The 20,492-nt window shown below is 48.0% G+C and overlaps 9 protein-coding genes across 9 annotated transcripts; 3 read left to right on the top strand and 6 right to left on the bottom strand.

The window, feature by feature from the left end:
* Window positions 1–69: 69 nt before the first annotated feature.
* Window positions 70–1,945, bottom strand: N7471_007275 (putative nitrate reductase; the record flags this gene model as incomplete). The annotated part of the gene is given in 3 exon segments (XM_057279994.1): window positions 70–906; window positions 920–1,050; window positions 1,069–1,945. The coding sequence occupies 3 exon segments, from the start codon at window positions 1,943–1,945 to the stop codon at window positions 70–72; spliced, it is 1,845 nt and encodes a 614-aa protein (XP_057134254.1).
* Window positions 1,946–2,657: 712 nt separating this feature from the next.
* Window positions 2,658–3,572, bottom strand: N7471_007274 (RTA1 domain-containing protein; the record flags this gene model as incomplete). Its single annotated transcript, XM_057279993.1, has 2 exons — window positions 2,658–3,343; window positions 3,401–3,572. The coding sequence occupies 2 exons, from the start codon at window positions 3,570–3,572 to the stop codon at window positions 2,658–2,660; spliced, it is 858 nt and encodes a 285-aa protein (XP_057134253.1).
* Window positions 3,573–4,144: 572 nt separating this feature from the next.
* Window positions 4,145–5,358, top strand: N7471_007273 (Zn(II)2Cys6 transcription factor domain-containing protein; the record flags this gene model as incomplete). The annotated part of the gene is made up of 2 exons (XM_057279992.1): window positions 4,145–4,210; window positions 4,258–5,358. 2 exons carry the CDS (start codon window positions 4,145–4,147, stop codon window positions 5,356–5,358), a joined length of 1,167 nt encoding a protein of 388 aa, XP_057134252.1.
* Window positions 5,359–6,135: 777 nt separating this feature from the next.
* N7471_007272 (uncharacterized protein) lies at window positions 6,136–6,891 on the bottom strand (the record flags this gene model as incomplete). The annotated part of the gene is made up of 2 exons (XM_057279991.1): window positions 6,136–6,404; window positions 6,852–6,891. The coding sequence occupies 2 exons, from the start codon at window positions 6,889–6,891 to the stop codon at window positions 6,136–6,138; spliced, it is 309 nt and encodes a 102-aa protein (XP_057134251.1).
* A 454-nt stretch (window positions 6,892–7,345) lies between these two features.
* N7471_007271 (heme-dependent oxidative N-demethylase family protein) lies at window positions 7,346–8,938 on the bottom strand (the record flags this gene model as incomplete). The annotated part of the gene is made up of 3 exons (XM_057279990.1): window positions 7,346–7,826; window positions 7,892–8,357; window positions 8,422–8,938. 3 exons carry the CDS (start codon window positions 8,936–8,938, stop codon window positions 7,346–7,348), a joined length of 1,464 nt encoding a protein of 487 aa, XP_057134250.1.
* Window positions 8,939–9,781: 843 nt separating this feature from the next.
* N7471_007270 (PRP38 family protein) lies at window positions 9,782–10,435 on the bottom strand (the record flags this gene model as incomplete). The annotated part of the gene is made up of 1 exon (XM_057279989.1): window positions 9,782–10,435. The coding sequence occupies one exon, from the start codon at window positions 10,433–10,435 to the stop codon at window positions 9,782–9,784; it is 654 nt and encodes a 217-aa protein (XP_057134249.1).
* Window positions 10,436–10,969: 534 nt separating this feature from the next.
* N7471_007269 (uncharacterized protein) lies at window positions 10,970–12,028 on the top strand (the record flags this gene model as incomplete). Its single annotated transcript, XM_057279988.1, has 1 exon — window positions 10,970–12,028. The coding sequence occupies one exon, from the start codon at window positions 10,970–10,972 to the stop codon at window positions 12,026–12,028; it is 1,059 nt and encodes a 352-aa protein (XP_057134248.1).
* A 264-nt stretch (window positions 12,029–12,292) lies between these two features.
* Window positions 12,293–14,370, bottom strand: N7471_007268 (WD40 repeat domain-containing protein; the record flags this gene model as incomplete). Its single annotated transcript, XM_057279987.1, has 3 exons — window positions 12,293–12,524; window positions 12,580–14,254; window positions 14,331–14,370. The coding sequence occupies 3 exons, from the start codon at window positions 14,368–14,370 to the stop codon at window positions 12,293–12,295; spliced, it is 1,947 nt and encodes a 648-aa protein (XP_057134247.1).
* Window positions 14,371–15,359: 989 nt separating this feature from the next.
* N7471_007267 (uncharacterized protein) lies at window positions 15,360–19,350 on the top strand (the record flags this gene model as incomplete). The annotated part of the gene is made up of 6 exons (XM_057279986.1): window positions 15,360–15,716; window positions 15,795–16,063; window positions 16,141–16,230; window positions 16,298–18,324; window positions 18,388–18,481; window positions 18,543–19,350. The coding sequence occupies 6 exons, from the start codon at window positions 15,360–15,362 to the stop codon at window positions 19,348–19,350; spliced, it is 3,645 nt and encodes a 1,214-aa protein (XP_057134246.1).
* Window positions 19,351–20,492: the final 1,142 nt, after the last annotated feature.

The following is a 20,492-nucleotide window of genomic DNA, read 5'->3' as shown; positions in this document are numbered from 1 at the left end:
GCACAATATCTCCAATCGGTATGCTATATAGTCACAACCTGAGAATTCGATTGCTGAGGGGCAACGAAATTAGAATCCAAACAGATTTCCATCCTCCTTGTATCCAATCTCCCGAAGCGCCGGAAGCACAGCCTCCTGAATCATAGCCGGAGGACCACAAAGCAGCACCAGATTTCCTTTCTCAGGTCCAAATGCATACTTCTGTAGAATGTCCTTGGACACATGGCCATTCTCCCCTCTCCAACTATCACCTGGGTGTGAAAGAACATGAGCGATCTTGAATTGCTCTGGATGGTCTTCTGCAAATCTATCCAATTCATCCCTCAATAGTATATCGTCTTCGGTCTTCTTCGCATTGATGACCTTAAGATTGGTCTTGCCCTCTTCCACACCTTGATCGTTGGCACGTATGATACGTGAGATAAGCTGGTATCCGGGTGTGATACCGGATCCTCCCAAGATAAGACTGACATTGCGGAAATGATGTTGTTTGTCGTCGATCATGAACTGGCGCAACACTTGCACCGATGAATGGGTAGGCTCACCTTGCGAACCACAGTACAACCAAGTTTCCCCACCGTCAAGACTCACTTCCACCCTCTGGACTTCATGACTGCTACCATCGTATGCAATGCCTGCTATACGATAAGTCCGAATTTTATTCACATCAAACAAAGGGATCGCCTCGCCATGTCCAGGTTTCACGATAATTGAGTTTAGGTTCTGTTCGTTGCAGGCCGTGCTTGGGTGATGGAACATGGTGTGCGAGAACTCTGAGTCTTTATCCCGAATAAAACTAGGCAGAACCCTGTTGTCCCAAATATGAAAATAGCTATCCTTCTCCTTGTCAGAGACCCAGACCCTCTGGAGCCATTTGACACAACGGCCACCGACAATAGCCGGGGACTATCAAGCGCACTGGATAAACGTGGTCTGCTGGCAGTCGCACGTTGTTCATTTCGTATGCCAAAATGACGTCGTTTTGAGAGTCCATTACATATGCTAATGGAATGGACGTCACATGCCTGCCCTCTCTGAGCTCATCAGCACCTTCAAAATGGACTCAACGTGGACGCTTTACATGGCGTGGATCAGGGTCCTGGATGCTAGCGGCGAGAAGCACATCCCGTAGGAGGGGGCCTTTCCAAAACGCGCAGCTAATGGCTCCAGCCCCCCAATTGAAACATTTCAAGCGTCTTATCATATTTAACTCTTTCCTCCGGTTGCCGTCGCATGCCAATGCCACTGCAATGTTGATAGCTTCGTAGTTGTTTGCGAGATCGTCCGTCAATGAGACCAGCTTTCCGCCCTCCACCTCAAGTTGGTGAGTTTCCCAGAGCAGATGGGGCACAGGACCATGGTTGCGAACAAAATGCAGTGAATTTGGGGTGATTAGACCCGCTTCGTAGAGGGCTTGCAGTTCTGGCTCGCCGTTGAGCGGATGCTTACCTGTGAGGCGGATGAGGTGGGAAGATCGGGGGATCCAGTTGTCGGGAGTGAATTGGTCATCTTCATTAATGGACATCTCCTGCTCTTTTGCTAAATCGCCGAGTGACTCGACCTTGCCATCGTTCTCTTTTAGCGTCTTCATGTAATTGCTCTCCGACTGTAACAGGCGCAACAAAGAGAGTTCCAGTGGCGAATACTTGTCCTGCGGGCGTTGTTCCTGATCTTTCTCCCTCCCTTCGCTCTCATCATCAAGGTGTTCTTGGCCTGTGGCATGTGCTTCGTTGTGCGTCTCATTCTCTCCGTGACCTCGTCTCCACTCATGTTCTTTCTGCGGAATTTGGTTGTCGCTTTTCTCCTGCTTCTGATTCTTCTTTGCCTGTTCCTCCTCCTGTGACGTCTCTTCACGTTGACAGGTCAGTCTTGTTGGTACTTTATGAAGTCTTCCGTAGTATGAAGCACGTAGCGCCAGCCCTGCGATGCATATAAATCGAACCATAGGTGGATCCGCGGTAAAGGGAATGATTGGTCAACGTAAGACCGTTGATCTGCAGAAGATCATTGCGAACTAAGCCTGTCAACAACGTATGGTATGGCCATGTTCACTATGGCTTTGTCAACAGTGATGCTTTTGTAATGACTGCCTGAAAGGAAAAAGAGAGGGAAAGCCACTGAATGCCTCAGGCACCCAGTATGAAGTGAAGGTATGATCGAAATTTATATTCTAGTGACAAAATAAAGAAGATCAAAGGGGGAAAGCAAAAAAAAAGAGGGAATAAACGCGAGAACGACCGGAGTCGAACTGGAACAGTCAGATAGTGGAAGATCTTAGGCACTTCCCTCGTAGTACACATGCGAGGCATGTTACCACTAGGCCACCTGCTGTTGGGTCCCAATATAGCATTAAGGTTCTCTTCCTTTTCTGTCGCACTTTCCAAAGTTTCTTTTGCTTGTGCACACACATTATGTCTAGGTACCTCAGACTTGTGTGCATGTCCAAATGAATAGGATGAGGTTACATGTAGTTTTCACCCTTTTGATTGCTTCCCAAACTGTCATTATTGGGATATAGCTAAGTCCAGTTCAAAGAGTTAGAGGATTTAGTCTAGTGTCCGTATATTGCCACAACTGAGGTGTTTATTATTCAGAGAAGGCTTGGAAGCAAGTAAGGTAGCAATAAGCATGAGTTCTCGATTGAAGTACGCCCATGTCTATTCAGCTCGGCGCCCCTTCAGCTCCACGTCGGCCACTACTTCTGTGACTATCTCCTGATTCCGCACTATGAGTCTTGGCAGAGTTCCAGGATACCAAATACCCCAGATGACCATAGAGATTATCATCAACACAGAGTCAAACACATATAGCATCCATTCATGGGTAAGTGGATATCCATCATTCCCAGCAGCATATTCCACAACCCGGAAAATGCTTCGAATCAGAATAAGCGCACTGACAGCATAGAGTGTGCGCACTCGACTAATCCAGTTGATCCGCTCATCGAAGGCCTCTGTTGGGGGCGATCGACGCATGCGAATCTCGAAAACAGCCGATGTGATGATGAACAGACCAAACATGATAACCTGGATGACGAGACCAGCCACCACAATGTGCGAGCCTAGCTCCACGTTATTCCCCGTGGCCATTAGGCCGGATGCACTGCCTTGCACAAGGAATGATGCGACATCGCCCATCACGAATATCCTGGTGAGCCAGTTGATCCGAACAAGCGAGTGTTCCTCGGCGTGGACGCTGCGGATGATTCGCCCGAGGGTCATGTATACGGAGGCTGCGAAGAGGGTAGGTCCAAGAAGGAGGAAGACATTCTGAATCGCGTAAACTATCACCGAATCTGTTCTGTCGTGAGCAGCGGCTCGACCGATGTAACCAACTACTTCGACTTCATGAGAAAGTCTGTCAGCGATGTTCTAAGAAAACTAATATGCAATATACGTACAGAGTCCCCCAAGAGCGAATGCGAGGCAAAACCAAGCTTTTGTTCGGTGGAGCTTCCAAAAGTGGAATGTTGTGGCAGCGACGAAAAGTATCAAGAAGATGATTGCTGCTGGGAGCGAGGGGACGTATTTCCAGAGGTAGTAACCCCCTCTGTAAGGCTTAAGCTGCGCCATACCGTGTAGAATGGGAGGTAATATGATCAACAAAAGGAGAAATGAATGATGTTTGGGTTTTTCTTGGTAGTGGATCACAAGATTGAGAGTGGTAAAATGAAAATGATGGGGTCTGGTGAGATTTAAATATAGCAGATATCGCGAAAGCCGGTACGCTATATCAGCTAAACGTATCCAATTCTTACGCAAAGATATTTAGTGTTATATAATTAGATCCTTCAATAGGCAGGGCCGATGCATTTTGTATGGTACATCCATGGATACTTACCAAAAACGGCGGAGCCGCCGAGCGCCAAGGCTTTTAACCTTAACCAAAGTGGATACATGGTCTGTGCATACGCGTATTCTCTCATTTTTCCAACCTCACCTCGACCTCAGGAGTGATTCAAGACATTCCAGGTGGATTCGCGATATAGTTTATGTGGGCCTAGAGATTAGGCTGGCTGCAGACTGTCTAGGCTGCACCATTTATCTCCGCTATAGGGCCAAGGGTCTCAAGTATACTACTCGCTTATCGGGACCAAGGCTTCCGGCCCTAGCGGTATCTTTTTCTATATCACAGCGTGGCAAAAATGGTTCGAAGAACACATAAAAAGTCTCGAAATGGCTGCATTGAATGCAAGCGCCGTCACATGAAGGTTTGTCACTCAACGACCGCCTATGTGCAGCCGCTGACCCCGCTCAGTGTGATGAGAAAAGACCCATATGCTCCAACTGTATCAGCTCGCAGCGACACTGTGAGTTTTTGGAGGGTGTTCCTAGCGAACAGTCCTCTCGCAGCGTTAGAAGTGAAACTGCTACTGCATCGCCCGCCGTTGCATCACCGGCCGTGACCTCCTCGTCCGTCCAAGAGCCCAGCAATAGTCCGGAAGATGCTCCCGTTAATATGCTCCACGTGGAGCTTGTTCACAATATGTCCTCAGAAACTATCAAAGGATTCAATCGTCCGTACAATTTCTCTGGTATCCCATTCCAGGATATCTTGCGGTACGGCCTTAGTGCGCCATATCTTATGAACGAGGTTCTATCTCTGAGTGCTTTGCATCTTAGCATCATCAGACCGGGACAGCGAGATTTCTACCGACACCATTCTACTCAACTACAGAATTATGCGCTGAGCTCATTCAACAACTTATCAGCACAAATCAATGACGAAAATTACGTTTCGATCTTTCTATTCGCTGGTATTTTGGGGCTGCACATGCTCTGCGAGACACTAGTCTTTCGAGACAATGATTTTGAGAGTTTTCTTGACCAATTTGTTCAATACATCGTGCTGCACCATGGGGTACGCACTGTCGCCGGCGGCGGGAGATGGCAACTTTTGCAACAAACAGCATTGAGACCGCTCTTGGAACTCGGAGCTCGGATTCCTTCGGCGAATTCAAGTCTCGGTCCGGTTTGCCAGGCGCTTTTGGATCGCATCAAAGGTCTTGGTCACGACGAAACTACTGCAAGGACATACCAACAGGCTATCCAGGCCTTGCAATCCGTCATCACTGTGATGGACAATGAAACTCCAGGGAGCAACAGCGCAGATATTCTTATTGCATGGCCGGTGCTTGTCCCTCGCGAATATATTGATCTGATTGCGCAGAGGAAGGGAGAGGCTTTGGTTATCTTAGCGCATTTCGGTGCCCTTGTTGATACTCACAAACACTCTTGGGTATTCTGTGATGGTGGCAAGTATCTGGTTGATTCAATCAGTCAGTATCTTGGGCCCCAGTGGGATGAATGGCTCCGTTGGCCACGCCAATCATTGACGATGGTACATTCTGTACAATAATAGTATTTAGTGAGGTACCTGCTCCCCTAGTCACCGCCAAGTAGTTTGAATATGGTATTAATAATTACTAGCTGCGAGTCTCATATCTTCTGGTTGGGCCAATATTGAAAAGAGAGCCTTTCTGTCGGAGTATGAATCATGATATAGTCTAGGGAATTATCCTCTTCTACTCAATGATGGATCTCAATGGGGAAATGATTTGTGGCATTCACTATCAACGTGACCAGATAGGGAGATACATGCCACGGTCATTATCAAACCCCAGTCTTTCTCCATCCATTTGTAAACATGCTATCCTTTTCCATTTTCTCATTTTCGCTAATGTGACTCCTTCGTGACTAGGTTTCATTAAAAACAATCTGACGGACTTTTTCCATGGTGACGGCTAGTCCGGGATGCAGAATTGCGTGTAGACTATCCATCCCTGGATTTTTATCTCCCTCTAGGGGCTTCTTAAGGGAAAGAATTTGTAGGGCTTTTGTGTATGATTTCTCTTTCTCGGTGACGGTTTCTGGAAAGTTGCAGAGTCCCACATTCAGTCGCTTTTGATTCGTCGTGGCAAGGGCTTGGAAGAAGCCAACGTGAAAATCAGGCTGTTTTCCTTTCAGCGATAAACGAGTAAGCCCGGAAATGGCTTCCTTATCACTCAACGAGGCGATGATCCTCACTCTCGAATGCTGACTTGATACGGTTGGCAGAGCTGACCATCGCGTGAATACTATCGCGGATACGAACAACCTCGGTTCGCCGGATTGGGAGGTTACCGTCGGCTCGCGACTACGCTGCGTCAAGGTGACTGGTGGCGGCGGCAGCCGCAGTGACATTGGCATTGACGTAGGTGTCGAACCACTCATAGACCTTAACCATTGTTGACGAATCGTGGGTATCCAGTGTGAGTTTGGTGACTAGCAATAAGTTTCCCTCGTAACCCAAGATTGCCCTCATAAAGTGGTAACGTTCCTCCTTGGGAGAAAACGGAAATCCACCAGCTTCAGCAAGGTTCTGACTGGCCGTTCGAAACTTTGTAAGCAGGAAAACACTGCATACTGTAGATATTTGCAAGGGCATTCACTCCAGTATCAGAGAGGCTCTCACATAGAAGTAGGTTTCAAAAACACCTACGTAGATATCTCAAAGCACTCGTAGATAGATAGGGAGCAGTGAGAGTAATGTGAAAAGTAAAATGGCCGTGAGAGAAGAAGGGTTGAGGGAGAGCTGTTTCAAATATAAAAGCAACCAATAAGGATATTCTCGACAAGAATTCTAGACTATTGCTAAGAAAATTGGTGAAAGAGTGATCTTCGACACAAGAGATATATTGAACCCTCTAGCAAGCTTGCTTTGCGGTCTTGAGAATATCAATGATAATAATAATTAAATAGAGACTATATGAGAAAGGTCAATCTAACCCGAATATATAGAGCATTTGGGTGGTTATCTTAAACTCAACAGCCTCGTCTTGACCGACATAGTCAAGATTGCGATTGACTTACCATCAGTCAAAATCTCAGGGAAATACAGCACCAAAATCATGTTGACTGTCTATATATAATCAGAATCTAACAAAGGGATGTTTGATTTCTCTTTTACAAGCAATATTTGTTTTATATTCAAGACAATTATCACCACATCACCACGTAAGGCTCCAAAGAACTGGGAGATCTGCACAAAACACCAGGATCCTAACGCTGCCGCAATGGGTGAGGCTGTCGGTCACCGCCTCACTGATGCCAGCGTCATCTGCGAGTTGATAGCAGGTCAACTTCGGGTCTCAATTTCCTAACATCTACAAGATGGTATGACTGTGTAGGTTGTTCTTGTCTGGTCCACGATATAAAATTGGAATTTCATCACTATTTCTTTCTATGAATATATCACACCGGGAAACTCAATTAAAAAGAACTGATAAACAACAGCTGCCACCTTGGGAATCATGAAACTATTCAATCAAAGAAACAATAATAGCGAACAATCACATATCAACCCCCTAGAATCCCTGCTGCCGATGCCACTTCTCTTGCCAACCATTGAACCATGGACTATCATCCAGAGTAGATACTTCCCAATCTTTCGGAACTAACCCATTCTTCTTCTGCTCCTCTGCCCACTCCTTCAACTTAGGAAGTACAACATGCTGGACATGCCAGACATTCTTGTAATCCATGAGATTCTTCTTTCCCTCCGTGACAATTTTCATCACCAAACCCGGTACGCCAGGCTCATCGCGGAATTCCGTGATTGGAGTAAAAAGGCCCTTGAAATTGAAAATTACCGCACCGGACAAGGGCAGACGCCTGAGAGTTTGCCAGTCCACCCGTAGGTGACACTCGTCAATGGTCAAATCAGCCTGCTGAGATAACCGGTGCAGTTCATGGGGATCTCCGGGTGGCATGTACAATGGCTGTCCAATTTCCAGGCCCCACGAGCCTCGCTGGATTGGCTTGTCAGCCGGCATCTTAGTGAAAAAGCTAAACCAAGCTCGTGTCAGCACTTTGATAATTTTTGATCTCTCCTAGGAAAGCCACCAACATACCGATCCATCGAAAACTGCATTTTCTCCTTATAATCCGGAATCGGCTCGTGGATCTCATGTAGCTGCTTCCCAATCTTCGACGCGACATTCCACCCCAGCGCGGAGCAGACCGCCGCCGCACGCAAGAAATAAAATCCCGTCGTCTCGTCACGAAGCATGATTGCGAAGTCTTCTGGTACGTTGTCCAGAAGGACTTCGAGAGGAGGCTTGGCTGTGACGTCCTGCTCGGTGCCGAGGATCTTGTTCTGCAGTATGCGCTTGTCAACCAGTGTGAAGTACTGCGGGTATCGGGCGCAGATAAATTGTAAGACCATCTCCATCAACTCCTTGCATGCAAGCTCGGATCCTGGCATGGCATCGAGGACTTCCTTGCCGTTTTTGGCGTAGAGTTCTTTGCGCTGGGCGATGCGACTCTTGTATGTGCTTTCGAGCTCGATCCACCAGTCTGTTTCGAGCTTGGTCAAGGCTAATTTTGAACAGAGTAGGGATTAGTTCTCAATCATGCTTGTTTGGATTTCTATGAGACATACACATAGTTTGGTGATACGCCCACCGGAATGGACGATACGGCCGAGGCAGTGCCTTCTCGATATTGAATTCGGGATATGGGCTGGGAAGTGGAACTCCACTTAGAGTCGCATAGTCCGGAAAGTCTCCAAGCCCTTTGATGTCTGCCACGGAGAATCCCATCGGTGTATACTTGTCGCCCGGGCTGGTTCTATAGTTGGCACTCATGGGTAGAATATTCAGACGCACTACATCTTCATGCACGTCGCGTGGGGGTGCAGCAGCACAATTAAGATCTGCAAGGGCATGTCTGCGTTGGGGTGGGAGAACATTGTCATAGCTAGATGGAGCAGTTGGGCTTGTTGCAACTTTCTTGTCCGGAGAGATAGACCGCGGTGGAGTTCGGGCAGTTGAATGTTTTCGACCACGCAGCTTAACTTTAGCGAAGAGAGATCTGGCAAATGTCCGATTGATGACAGCATAGACGCCAGTGGCAGCTAGTAGAATGCATCCAACTCGCCAGAGATTTAGGAAGTCCATAGCGGCTCAATCCATAAGAGTTAGGGCAAGCCGGAGGTGGATAGTGATTCGATATACGGGCCTTATACCGAAGGGGCCGCAGAGGGAGGTTTCGCAAAATTAAGTATAAAGCCATAGACGGATGGGGACCAAAGCGAATAAGTACTCTCCGAGCTAACGATGGGCAAAGCATGTTCGGATCTTGTTGCACTTGGATGAGGGATGTCCAGAGCGGGGGTGAAATTCATATCCATTCAGAGTGACAAGAGGTACGCGTTGAATAACTGCTTTGGTCGTCTGGATCGATTGGATTTTCCGTGTTGGGAGAGGAAATACCGGTCGACGTCACAGGTGGTTCTTTGAAAGCCGCTATGTGCTTATCATATGTTCTACCTCCGCACCCGTGTCAATACCTAGGTAGGGGATGCAGGTACACAAAGCGCGTATAGATCAGTTGCGCCAGTTAGTCGAATTTACGACGTCTACCAGTATACACTAGAGATGCTTGGAGGTGATGGTTTAGCTGTCAACTCGCTTCCTACGCTGTTCAATATGGATAAAATCCGAGAAGCAATATCTTGAATGAATTGATTCTGTAACCAAACAAAAAGAGATAAGAATTGGGAACAAGTATACCGAAAGGGAAGCCCTTGTGTTGCCCAAAAGGGTAAAAATGTCCCGAGGCTTGGCGGCAGATGACTGTTTGATTATGGGGGAAGCACCCGTGGACAGTGCACAGCACTGGCCACTTAGACAAAACTCACTATAACCGGACGTGTTAGTCTCGAGGTCTTGTCTTTTCCGGTAGCCTCTACCCCTTCTCCGGAGTTATGTTGTTGTACGCTGAAACCCATATTAAACTCATCAGTCTTCTGGCTCGCAAGGACTGATTCGCTCATCCAGCAAATCCAAGTCCTCCAGTTGTGATCGGGGCGGCAGCTTCCAGAGACTGGTACCACAGACACGGTCTTTTGTGAGAAGATCGTCGACGAACTGATCCATATATGTAAGTGTGAAAGTGTCGCGCACCCGTCGCTTCAGTTTCCGGTAATCGAGAAGTAGTGGTTCCAGGGTTTTGTAGACATCGACCGGGTCGAAGGTCAGTCGCACGTAGAAGGCCGCAAGAGCGCGCAGGTATTTGAAGTCGCCTCGCTCCTTGACAAGAGCATCATCTGGATTTTCTGCCTCATCGCCACTGCCGGGGTCGGTGTAATTGAGTAGTTCGAGAATAACGTCTCGGTCAGGCCCGAGCTGGAGGAGCTTGAATGCGAGGCAAAGGAAGGGGGTTGGTTTCTCGGAGACACCGTATGTTCCACCGATGGATGTCAATTCGACTGCGCGATCACACAGAGTTGCTGCGTTCAAACCGAAGCACTGTTCCTTCCAGTAGTATGACTCGGTGATGCGGTCGCGGACGGCTTTCTCAAAGAGCGTGGCAGGGTTGACGCCACGGACCAGGGGGCCCTTGTAGCCACGGTTATCGAGGAAGGAGCTGGCATCGGCACGATGAGCTGCCATTTTGGAGGTGAGGGCGGATGCGGAAGTGCCAAGGCATCGAAGAGAAGCGAAAAAGGACTATGGCAGTTTTTTTGAGACCATCGCGATAATGCGGATTTGGGGGATACCGCCTTTATCACCGCCTTTATCACCGCCGCGGTTTGACCATGTTTGTACAAGAAAGTATATAGGGTCTGCCTTCTCATCATACATTGCTCTATCATTGATTTGCATTTAATCGCCAACAGGAATCATGTACATCTATTATCCATCTAGATGGGCCGATGATCATTGTCCGGCTAAAAATAACCATCTTGACCAACAAAATGCTGTAAATCTTGGAAGTGACACCGCCAAGACCGGGCTTATCGATAGTCGCGCGGACAACGTAAACAACCTGATGTCATGAAACAAGCACAATAAGACTTGCTTGGAGATTAAGAGCCATAGGGCTGTTATATCTTGAACATCATCCCGGGGGTCATGCATGTCTGAAATTCTAATTTTGTCTTATCATATTCTCACTATCCATCCCATGCAGCCTCCCTTGTGGCCATGGTTCTTTTAACGCCCTCCACAGTTTCGGCCATTGTGTCGATGGGAGTGATCTGCATATTTACCACATTGTTGTTTCTCTCTGGGTATGTCTTGCAGCAGCAATCTGTCAAGAACATTCAGCATGCTTTAAAGCCCCAGGAAGCGGCCCAAATGGCCAGGCACAAAACGGGCCCCGCATTCCAGAAGCCACTTAAACGAGGTCTATCAGACACGGGCTATGGGGCAGATGAAGATATACCAATCATTGGAAGTCAACGCAACTACGACTCATCTGGAAATTATGCCTATCTCCAAATGCTGTCTGAACCAGATCCATCAGACATCTGCTCCGCAATCCTATTCTTCAAACAACTCTCCACAGATGGAACAGCCGTCCAGGACCGTCTCTTCATGTACCCAGAGCAATGGGATAGAATGTCAGCTAAAAAGCTGGGCTCATCCGCCACTAAAGCGTTATCAATATTACGCGCTGCCAGCGCCAAATACAATATCTGGCTCCTCCCCATTGACATGTCGGCAGCCACAGCTGCAGGCTACTCAACAACAAACAGCAAGCTGCTCCACTTGGGTCAGATCCAGTTCATGCAGTATGACAGCGTCCTCTATGTTCAAACACCGGGTCTACTATTAGACACAGGCAAGCTGGATCACATGCTCTTGGCTCGGCCCTTGCCCCTCCGCCACGACAAGAACCGCCCGGAGTCCTATAACAACGAGGCGTGGATTCCTATGCCGCTTCGTGCAAACCGTGAGGCGGATCTCCCGCCTGTTTATCTCATTACTGTCAATAATATCGAGAATGGAAATGTTGAGGCAAGGACTCATGTTCCCAATCTTGCGTTGCCTGGTTTTGGTAGTCTTGTGGTTGGGCCTCGGGGAGCTGCCAAAGCAGCGAAATCGGCAGATGCCGATCAGCCTGGCTATGTCTATTTCGATAGCGATCGCGATGGACATGTTAAATGGGCTAACAATCCCTACTTCGGGACTTGGCGATCTCAGCAAGCTGAAGTTTGTGAGGGCTTGGACTTGGACGAAATCATTCATGATGAGCAATGATCTTTCGGTTTTTATGTGACATGGTCTTGTACATGTTGTAAATATGGAGGGGAACTGGCGTTGGTATTTGTGATACATATGCATCCATTTATATGGCAATCGTTTCAATTTCAGAGTTTGGGTTTTGTGCCACAACTGTTTACTGTCTGTTTCAGTTCAATTGTATGAATTTCTCACACCTTCAGATTTCAAGTCATGATATTCGTTCATTAAGTGTCACTATGGTCCATTATGCTTTTACATGTCCGTCATTCATAGCTTTCCCTACTGCGGCACACCAATCTCGTAACCAAGGAGGACTTCAGTGGTATTGCCTTCCCAACCCCGGTTGCCGCTGGTGGAGATCATGTAGCGACATGCATTATCGACATACAGCTGAGAGATAGTTCCAGTTCGATGACCAGGAATGATCAGGAACGGAACTGGCGAATGGCGAGAAGACTGGTCGCCTTGCTCGTTTTGCAGATCATAGAGACGGAGGATATCGTGAGAGGCACTGTGTATAAAGTTAGAAAAAATAGTCCTTTGTTGCCTAGTGGTCCTTTACTCACCAAACAAGATGACGCCCATTCGGCATGGCCTTGAGTGCTGTCACCGGCCCACTCCCCTGTGGGAATTTGAATGTTCGTTCGGCATTTCTCAAACCCTTGTGAAGACTGTATTCCTCGACAGTGCCATTTCGGCGTCCGGCATAGATGTGATTCCCATCAGGTGACCAACAAGCATTCATACACCATGGAGGAGAATTATAGGGGGTGATGCGAGCGACAGGATCAGGCTGTCGCCGGTCCCAAACTCGGATTGTTCCATCGATTGAGGCAGCCAGGAACGTGTTATCACTGGTCACGCCTTGTTCTTGCTGCGTATTTTGTGAGAAGTCTGGGGCTGGTGGAGGTGTCTCGAGATCCTCTGCTTTAGGGAGTCCATTGACAACCGGCTGCACTGGGCCATTCGGTATGTCCGCATCGTTCATTTCCATTTCCTGGACCGGCGCATCTGTATGAGTATTTTCTTGCTTCGATAATTCATTGTGCGTGCTTTGTGCATGTTCAACATCTGGTTGGGCGGGAATTTCATCATCAACTTCTCCTGGTGCATCGGCATCCGGCATAGCACCATTGGCTACAGCGCGGCCAAATTCATCGTCCTCGTCTACCCCAAATACTCCGCCAGATGGCTCACCACCATCCGCAGCCCCGCCATCCGCATCACCGAATAATGAGTCCGCGCCTCCAAAGAGTGAGTCTGCCGGAGAGCCCGCCTGCGGGTTCTCGACCGGGCCCGTGTCCCCATTGGCGTGGGAGGTATCCATGAAGCTGAAGGTGTCTGTACCAGGGGCAGCATAGTTTGATGCATATGTGCCATTGGTCTGCTGTGGTTCGATTGTGTCCTTGGGGACCGGAAGGCTGGACTCTGGCCGAATCTGCACTGCTGATATTTGTCCGCCGCTGCCACCGAAAGCTCGTCTAGCTTGGCCGGTATTCAGATCCCAGTCAAAGACCCGTTTATCCCAGCCCCCGGAGAGCAATGATTCTTCATCTGATGTGAGGTTCAGGGAGGACACAGCTGAGGTATGTTGTCGTAGAAGCGCAATTTCCTTGCCTTCGTCGTGGCGCAGAGTTTGCAAACGAATCACACCGGATTCTAACCCAGAAAGTAGCCACAATCCTTCGCTATGGCTGGCCAAAGAGTACACCGGTGACAGGTGGCTACCATCCATATTCTCCCAGTATGTCATCAGGACTCCGGCTTTGACCACACTATCCACGAAGGGATGCCTTTGCGCCACGGTCAGCATGAGCTTGCTGTTTATTGAGTCCGCCCAGTTGAACTTTCGCACGAATCCATCCGATCCACCGGTGAAAACCCAACGCATATCCGCAGTCGCTGTAATGGCGTTGATCGAGGTGGCATGCGGCGCGGCGGTGGTTGGGACCACATCGTAGGTTCGGGCTGTGAGGCATTCAGGGCGCACACTTGGGTGGTAAATGGAGAACGGTTCAAACACGGTGTTGTCACTGTTGCCATTTGTGTTTTGTTGCATGCCAGGGCCCTCCGACGCCTGGCTCGCATTCGAGGGGCTATCAGGATCTTGATCCCCATCTCCATCTTGATCATTTTCATTTTCATTCTCATTCTCATTGTCACCCTCGCCATCATCGACGTCGCGCATCGTGTCATCCATATCGTTGTCGTTCTCGTTATCGGAGCTTCCGTCCTGGGAGCCTAGGGAATCGCGGGGATGATTAGCAAGGATGAGATCGATCGGCCGGTGGGCCATTGGAACAAATAATTGTCATACCTCCCATGTCACGGTCCTCTTCCTCCTCCATTGAACCCATGATTACCGCAGTTCTCGTGGCAGTCCCGGTTGTGGGGTAGCTATCGTTTGCGCGCCGCAATTGAAGCAGGGGATTGGGAGTTTTCAAACAAAGTGCTCCGACGCAAACGGAAATAAGGAAAATGACGGTGAGATCGCAATTATGCCCCAGCTCCGGAGTACAAGACAAAGGAGAGAGTCGCGCGTTACGTCGCAGCTTAAAATGGACCAATCTGGGAATGGATCCGATGCTTGGCGGACCAATGAGCGTCAAGGGCTCTTGAGCTGTATACTACTACAGTATATAACCTATTTCCAGGAAGATGTTACATATTCATATTCAATACCAGCAGAAATCAATTATGGTGATATGTAATATTCTTTCAATGTTGTAATATAGAAGATTTGTAACATGGGGGTTTAACTATATCTATGGCCAATATGATCTTATATGGAATGTTGAACCTCATTAGGTACACATATGTTGTAGTAAATACATTTCTTAGAATGCAATACTATAGTAAGCTTGGAAGTAGTAGGTAGTAGGTAATAAAATATCTACAATATCCCAATATAGCAAACATTTTCTCGACCACTTTGATTTGCTTCCTTCTCTCCTTCTTCGACATCCTTCCTTCCAGACGACTTCAGTCGCTTCCCACTCGCACTTCACTTATTTTCGCACTCAGCTTATCACATATGGTATTAATTAGTCCGACCTCATCCACCTGACAACATATTCTGCATTCGATTTGACTTCGACGCTGTATGGCACTTCTCTTTCTTCTACACCCTTTCATCCCCCCCACACTCTCCACTTTCCACTTTCCACGGCAAATTCACTTGCTTCATACAGACTAACTGCTTCAACGGCTACGGCAAGTGCCTTTCCAAAAGGTAAAATTTGTCTGGGGTGTGGGATCATCCATTGCGGGAAAGTGCCTTGGTGCGGTCGATCGAAGAGCGACAGGAATACATTATAGGCTAATCCCGCGCGTTCTTTAGACAATCATGTCCCATTTTTGCTTTCAATATGGACATCGGCCCAAGGAGCAGGCCAGACCCGTTAATCCTGAAATCCGTCAGTACTTCGACCCAGATCTACCAATCTATGGCCCTTGGAAACTTTGGCAAACCAAGCCAGAGCTTCCTTCGACCGAAGAAATCCTCGGAACAGATATACCGGGAGATGTTGTTGCTCTTACCCCCAATTTCATTTCAGAACCTTGGGTTTCCAAGGAGGAATACCTAGAGGCCCATTATGCATTGATCCGGGAAGACTCAGTTGCACCACTTCGAAATGCTGTGGCCCGGGTTCGCGCTGATCCTTTTATGAAAGATACTCCGGACGTCTCTATCTATGAGAAGGTGAGTACTCCTTTATCGTTGGACTTTCTTGGACTTGGAAATTGCAGATTTTGATCCTCATACTCTTTTACATCAAAGGTCTTCGTTGTCGGTGTTACCCTAGCCCGCTCGGGTTTGGCGTTGCACATCCAATTCTCTACTCGCCGCGCGGGCAAAAACATTGCCTGGACATACTCAAACCGTCTTAATCCTGGAGCAATCGTTGCCTTAACCCCCAAGCGCAACGCATTCTTGAGCAAATGTGTTGTCGCTGTCGTGGCTTGTCGGCTGCTGGAAGCGGTTGAGAAAGACCCCCCAGAGGTCGATCTCTTTTTGGCCTTGCCCGACGATATCGAGGTTGATCCACAGTGAGTGATACCATTGTCGTGTCTATGGTCGTGTGAATCTACAAAAGATGCTAATACTGACCATTATGCCTCATTAGGCAAGAATGGATCATGGTTGAGGCTCGAGCGGGATATTTTGAGGCAAACCGACACACCCTGACAGCACTGCAAAAGTTGTCAAAGGAAAGGTAATGCGACAAATCAATATTGCCCTCATTGAAAAGACCAAAGACCATACCATCTAACCTTATCTAGTTTTCCGTTGAACGAACACATCTGCAGCTTGGCAGGAGACATTGATGCACCGGGGTACATTAACACCGCCCCAAACATGGACTTCATGACATTGTCTGAAGTCTCGTCACTCGATATCACCAGAAAATACGACATCCTCGAGCGATGGCCCTCCCAGCCAATGGGAAAGCTAGATGCATCCCAATGGTCAGCCCTGAACCGAATGTTGACTAAAAAGCTGGCCATCATTCAGGGTCCTCCTGGAACAGGCAAGACCTTCACCTCCATCGCTGCTCTAAGGATGATGCTCTCAAACAAAGGGCCAAAGGATCCACCGATCATTATTACTGCTCAAACTAACCATGCTCTCGATCAACTGATCAAGCATATCTCGGTGTTTGAGAAGAACTATGTCCGGCTGGGTGGGAGAACTTCCGATCCTGAAATTCGCAAGCGCACCCCTTTTGAGATCAGACAAAACCAAGGTCTATTGACAATTGAGGGAGGTTTGATGACTCCAATGAGAAAAAAACAAAACAAACTCGCGGCTGAGCTTGATAAGCTCCTAAAACCACTTGCACCATCAAACAACAGCAATCCTCTTGCAGCATCTCTATTTTTGGAGCATGATCTTTTGAGCCAAGAACAGGTTGATTCCTTGCAAGAGACCGCACATAAATGGCAGCAATCCAACATCCCTGCGAATGCCGATCCTTTGGCGGCTTGGCTTGCGGACTGCGTGAGGGAGTTTGACTCCGAATACGACGGTGACTTCGGGTTCGTTGATGATGATATTGACCTGGAGTACGAGCAACTCAAGGAGATCGAAGTCGAACATGGAAGATATGAGGATGACTGGTCGACTTTCAGAACCCGTTTTCTCCCACTATCGCCTGGTCTTTGCAGCTCCAACACTGCCAAAGTCTCTCGGGCAACGGTTGAAAATCTGCTGAAAGAGAAAGACCTTTACAACATTCACAAGAGATATCGCGGTGCTGTTTATGACCACTTACGTGGGCAGCTGATCGCTATCCTGGGAGAACATGTGCAGCGCCTCGCTCAAGCTTACCAAGATTGCTCGACCAATTTCCAAATTGGTAGATTTGAACGGGACTACTGCATTCTCCAGGAGGCTAAGATCATCGGCATGACCACCACTGGCCTGAGTAAATACAGAGGACTGGTCTCGAGTTTGAATCCACGAGTCATTTTGATTGAGGAGGCAGCAGAGGTACTTGAGGCCCCAGTTGCAGTCGCTTGCCTTCCATCACTTCAGCATCTGATTCTTGTTGGTGACCACCAGCAGCTGAAAGGTCAATGTGCCGAGTATGAACTGTGCGGCGAACCTTTTCACCTCGATGTCTCTATGTTTGAGCGTCTGATGATAAATAAAATGCCATACGCCATGCTCCAAGAGCAAAGACGAATGGTGCCAGAGATCAGAAAGCTTGTGGTCCCCATTTATGGGGATCTTCTTCGTGACCATCCGTCAGTTGAGGATCACCCTTTTGTTCCTGGTATGGGAGATAAACGATCCTTCTTTTTCGACCACACCGCGCACGAAAGCAACGACAGTCTGTTATCAAAGGTGAATGACTTCGAGGCATCAATGGTGGTTAATCTACTTGCCTACCTTGTGATGAACAAAGTTCCGGCAGCTAGTATCACTGTTCTCACTTTCTACAATGGCCAACGAAAGCTCATCATGCGAAAGAAGTCGCAGAATCACAATGTCTCTAAATCATACATCAATATACTGACCGTAGACTCATACCAAGGAGAAGAGAACGATATTGTTATCCTCTCGCTTGTTCGATCCAATGATCATCGAGGTATCGGCTTTCTCACACAGGACAACAGAGTCTGTGTTGCCTTGTCCCGCGCTAAATACGGTCTTTACATCTTTGGCAACGCACAATGTGTTAGCAAACATAGTGATTTCTGGTATGCTGTTACCAATGTGATGTCTGAAAATCAGGAAGACCCCCGTATTGGCCCAGCTCTACCTCTTTATTGCACAAGACACAACCAAGAAACCCTCATCGAAAGTGAGTCCCTGTCATGCCTGGTAATTCTAACGAAAAAAGGGAAAATCTAATTGCCTCATCTAGCTCTCAAGGACTGGAATGCCATCAGTGACGGTTGCAACAAGCCTTGTGGCAGGGATTTGCCATGCGGACATCCATGTCCCCGCAAGTGCCACGGGTAAGGTTCAAGAATAATGACAATTTCTATGCATTCAAATACTAATATATTGCGTAATTAGTTCTGAGCATGATTGGGTGTCTTGCAAACAGCGCTGCCGTGAAATTCGCGAGTGCTGCAGCACGCCCTGCATTTGTGTGTGCTCTCCACCACACACCCATGATTGCTGGTGTGGGATGGGTAAGGACAACAAAACCCAGGTCTTTGACGCCGGATCCGACTGGGATGACTTCGACCACGACGATGATGATCGTGACGAGAAGATCGGTCCCATCACCCGGGACCGAGCCCCAATCCGTGCCCCTACCTCCACCTCAGAGGACAAAGCAATGCGGTATGCTGAGGGTGTGCGCCGATGGCAGGCATTTGCGCAGGGTGGCGCCGTGTTGGATGATTATCGTAGGGCTGGGCTGATAGTTAGAGGGAAACGTCCTGAGAAAGATGCCACGCCAGTTGAACAGAACGTGGTTGGTCCGGTCGAAGGAACCCTAATCAACTTCGACGACGATGACGACGACGACGACAATGATCGTCAGGCCGACGTTCCGGATATGGGGGAAGACGAACCTGCCGTCCAGGCCAGGGGAGACTTGGTTACGTATGACGGGGCTGGTGATGGTCTGGCCGAAGCTATGGGTGAAATACAAGACACACTTCCCGCTCAACTCGACGAAGACTTGATGACCTTCGAAGAGGACGGTCACAGCCTGGCTGGAGGTGAGAGTCCAGAGCAAGACCCGCTTCCTGCCGCGGTTGAGGATGACAATAATTTGGCCGGTGGTTCGAGTCTAGCCGACGTCCTGCTCACTCCTAGCGTCGTGGAAGACGTGATCTCTCCCGCGGAGGGGCAGCTGATCGAGCTATCCTAGATTGGCCGCAAATGTCACGTTGCTACAATCTTTACTCGTGCTGGGGTCGCCGGTGATGGTGAGATCAGTAGTGGAACTGGTGAATTAAGGGGATAACGGTAGCAGGGGAAAGGAGGATTAGGGAATGAGAGCTGAATTGACGGAAAGGGGAAATAGAAAAGCGCAAAAAGACGGCGATGCGCCATATCTAATAGTATCGATGTAGGCTTTTGAATCATTTCTTAGCTGCAGTTCAATGCAGTTAGTAACATTTCACTCTCAACTTAGTCGTAAATGCTCATTATTTGAATACCAGCTCACAGGTTGAACATCTTCATTTAAGATCAGAAGAATAGTCGGCCGCATATGCGGCCTCTGTCGTCAAGTCTGATCTATAGGGATGAAGATGGTATTAGGGATGTTATATGTAAGAACTCTCCGATGTGCTTTTTCGATGTTCTTTTTGGATGCCCTTTTTAAATGTCTTTTGATGTCTTTTGATGTGTCTTTTTTGATGTCTTCTTGGGTGTATACGAACGCGGTAAAAAGCATACTTTGTGCAGCGACTTTTCTATGTATAACCTTGGAAATCAAGACGAACGCATGGCAGTGTACGAGCTCTGAGAAATTCGAGAAAGGACATGGACGGTTTTAGCATTGTTGGTTGAATGAATTCGTTACAATGGTAAAGTGCCACAACTAGATCTGTCATAAAGCTAGAACGAGGGAACCTTTGACACTATCTCCCAGCAAGATGTCTCTGTCGAATTTGTTGAAAGTTAGCGATTATCCCCCTAATTGGTCCAAGTAATCGCTCGCGGTGTGCCAATCCACTGGAGTTATACCATTTATCGGAAAGAAGGTCCATCAACCCTAGCCACAAGAGCTGCCAGTCCACTGAATCCGTCTCTAGCAAATCCACCTCGAAGAACAAATCACGTTTGGATTGTAATCGGCTTCTCCAAAAGGCATCTGGTAAATTCAACGCAAACACGGATAACATGTTACGCATATTCTGCACATCGGATTGAGTGTAGATGATAGGGCAAATGATTTCCGCCACCAGAAGGGAGATTTCGAGTGGAAGTCTGTTGAGATAGGCGCTTTTGCGTTTTCCAACCATCTTTTGGGCAAGTTGGATTGTATTTTGAACCTCGGGTATA

The sequence above is a fragment of the Penicillium samsonianum genome, assembly GCF_028829775.1.
Source record: "Penicillium samsonianum strain IBT 33392 chromosome Unknown utg000004l_segment0_segment0, whole genome shotgun sequence".
Taxonomy (NCBI): domain Eukaryota; kingdom Fungi; phylum Ascomycota; class Eurotiomycetes; order Eurotiales; family Aspergillaceae; genus Penicillium; species Penicillium samsonianum.
The sequence above is the reverse complement of the archived record's forward strand: the minus strand, read 5'-3'. Positions and strand labels throughout refer to the sequence as shown.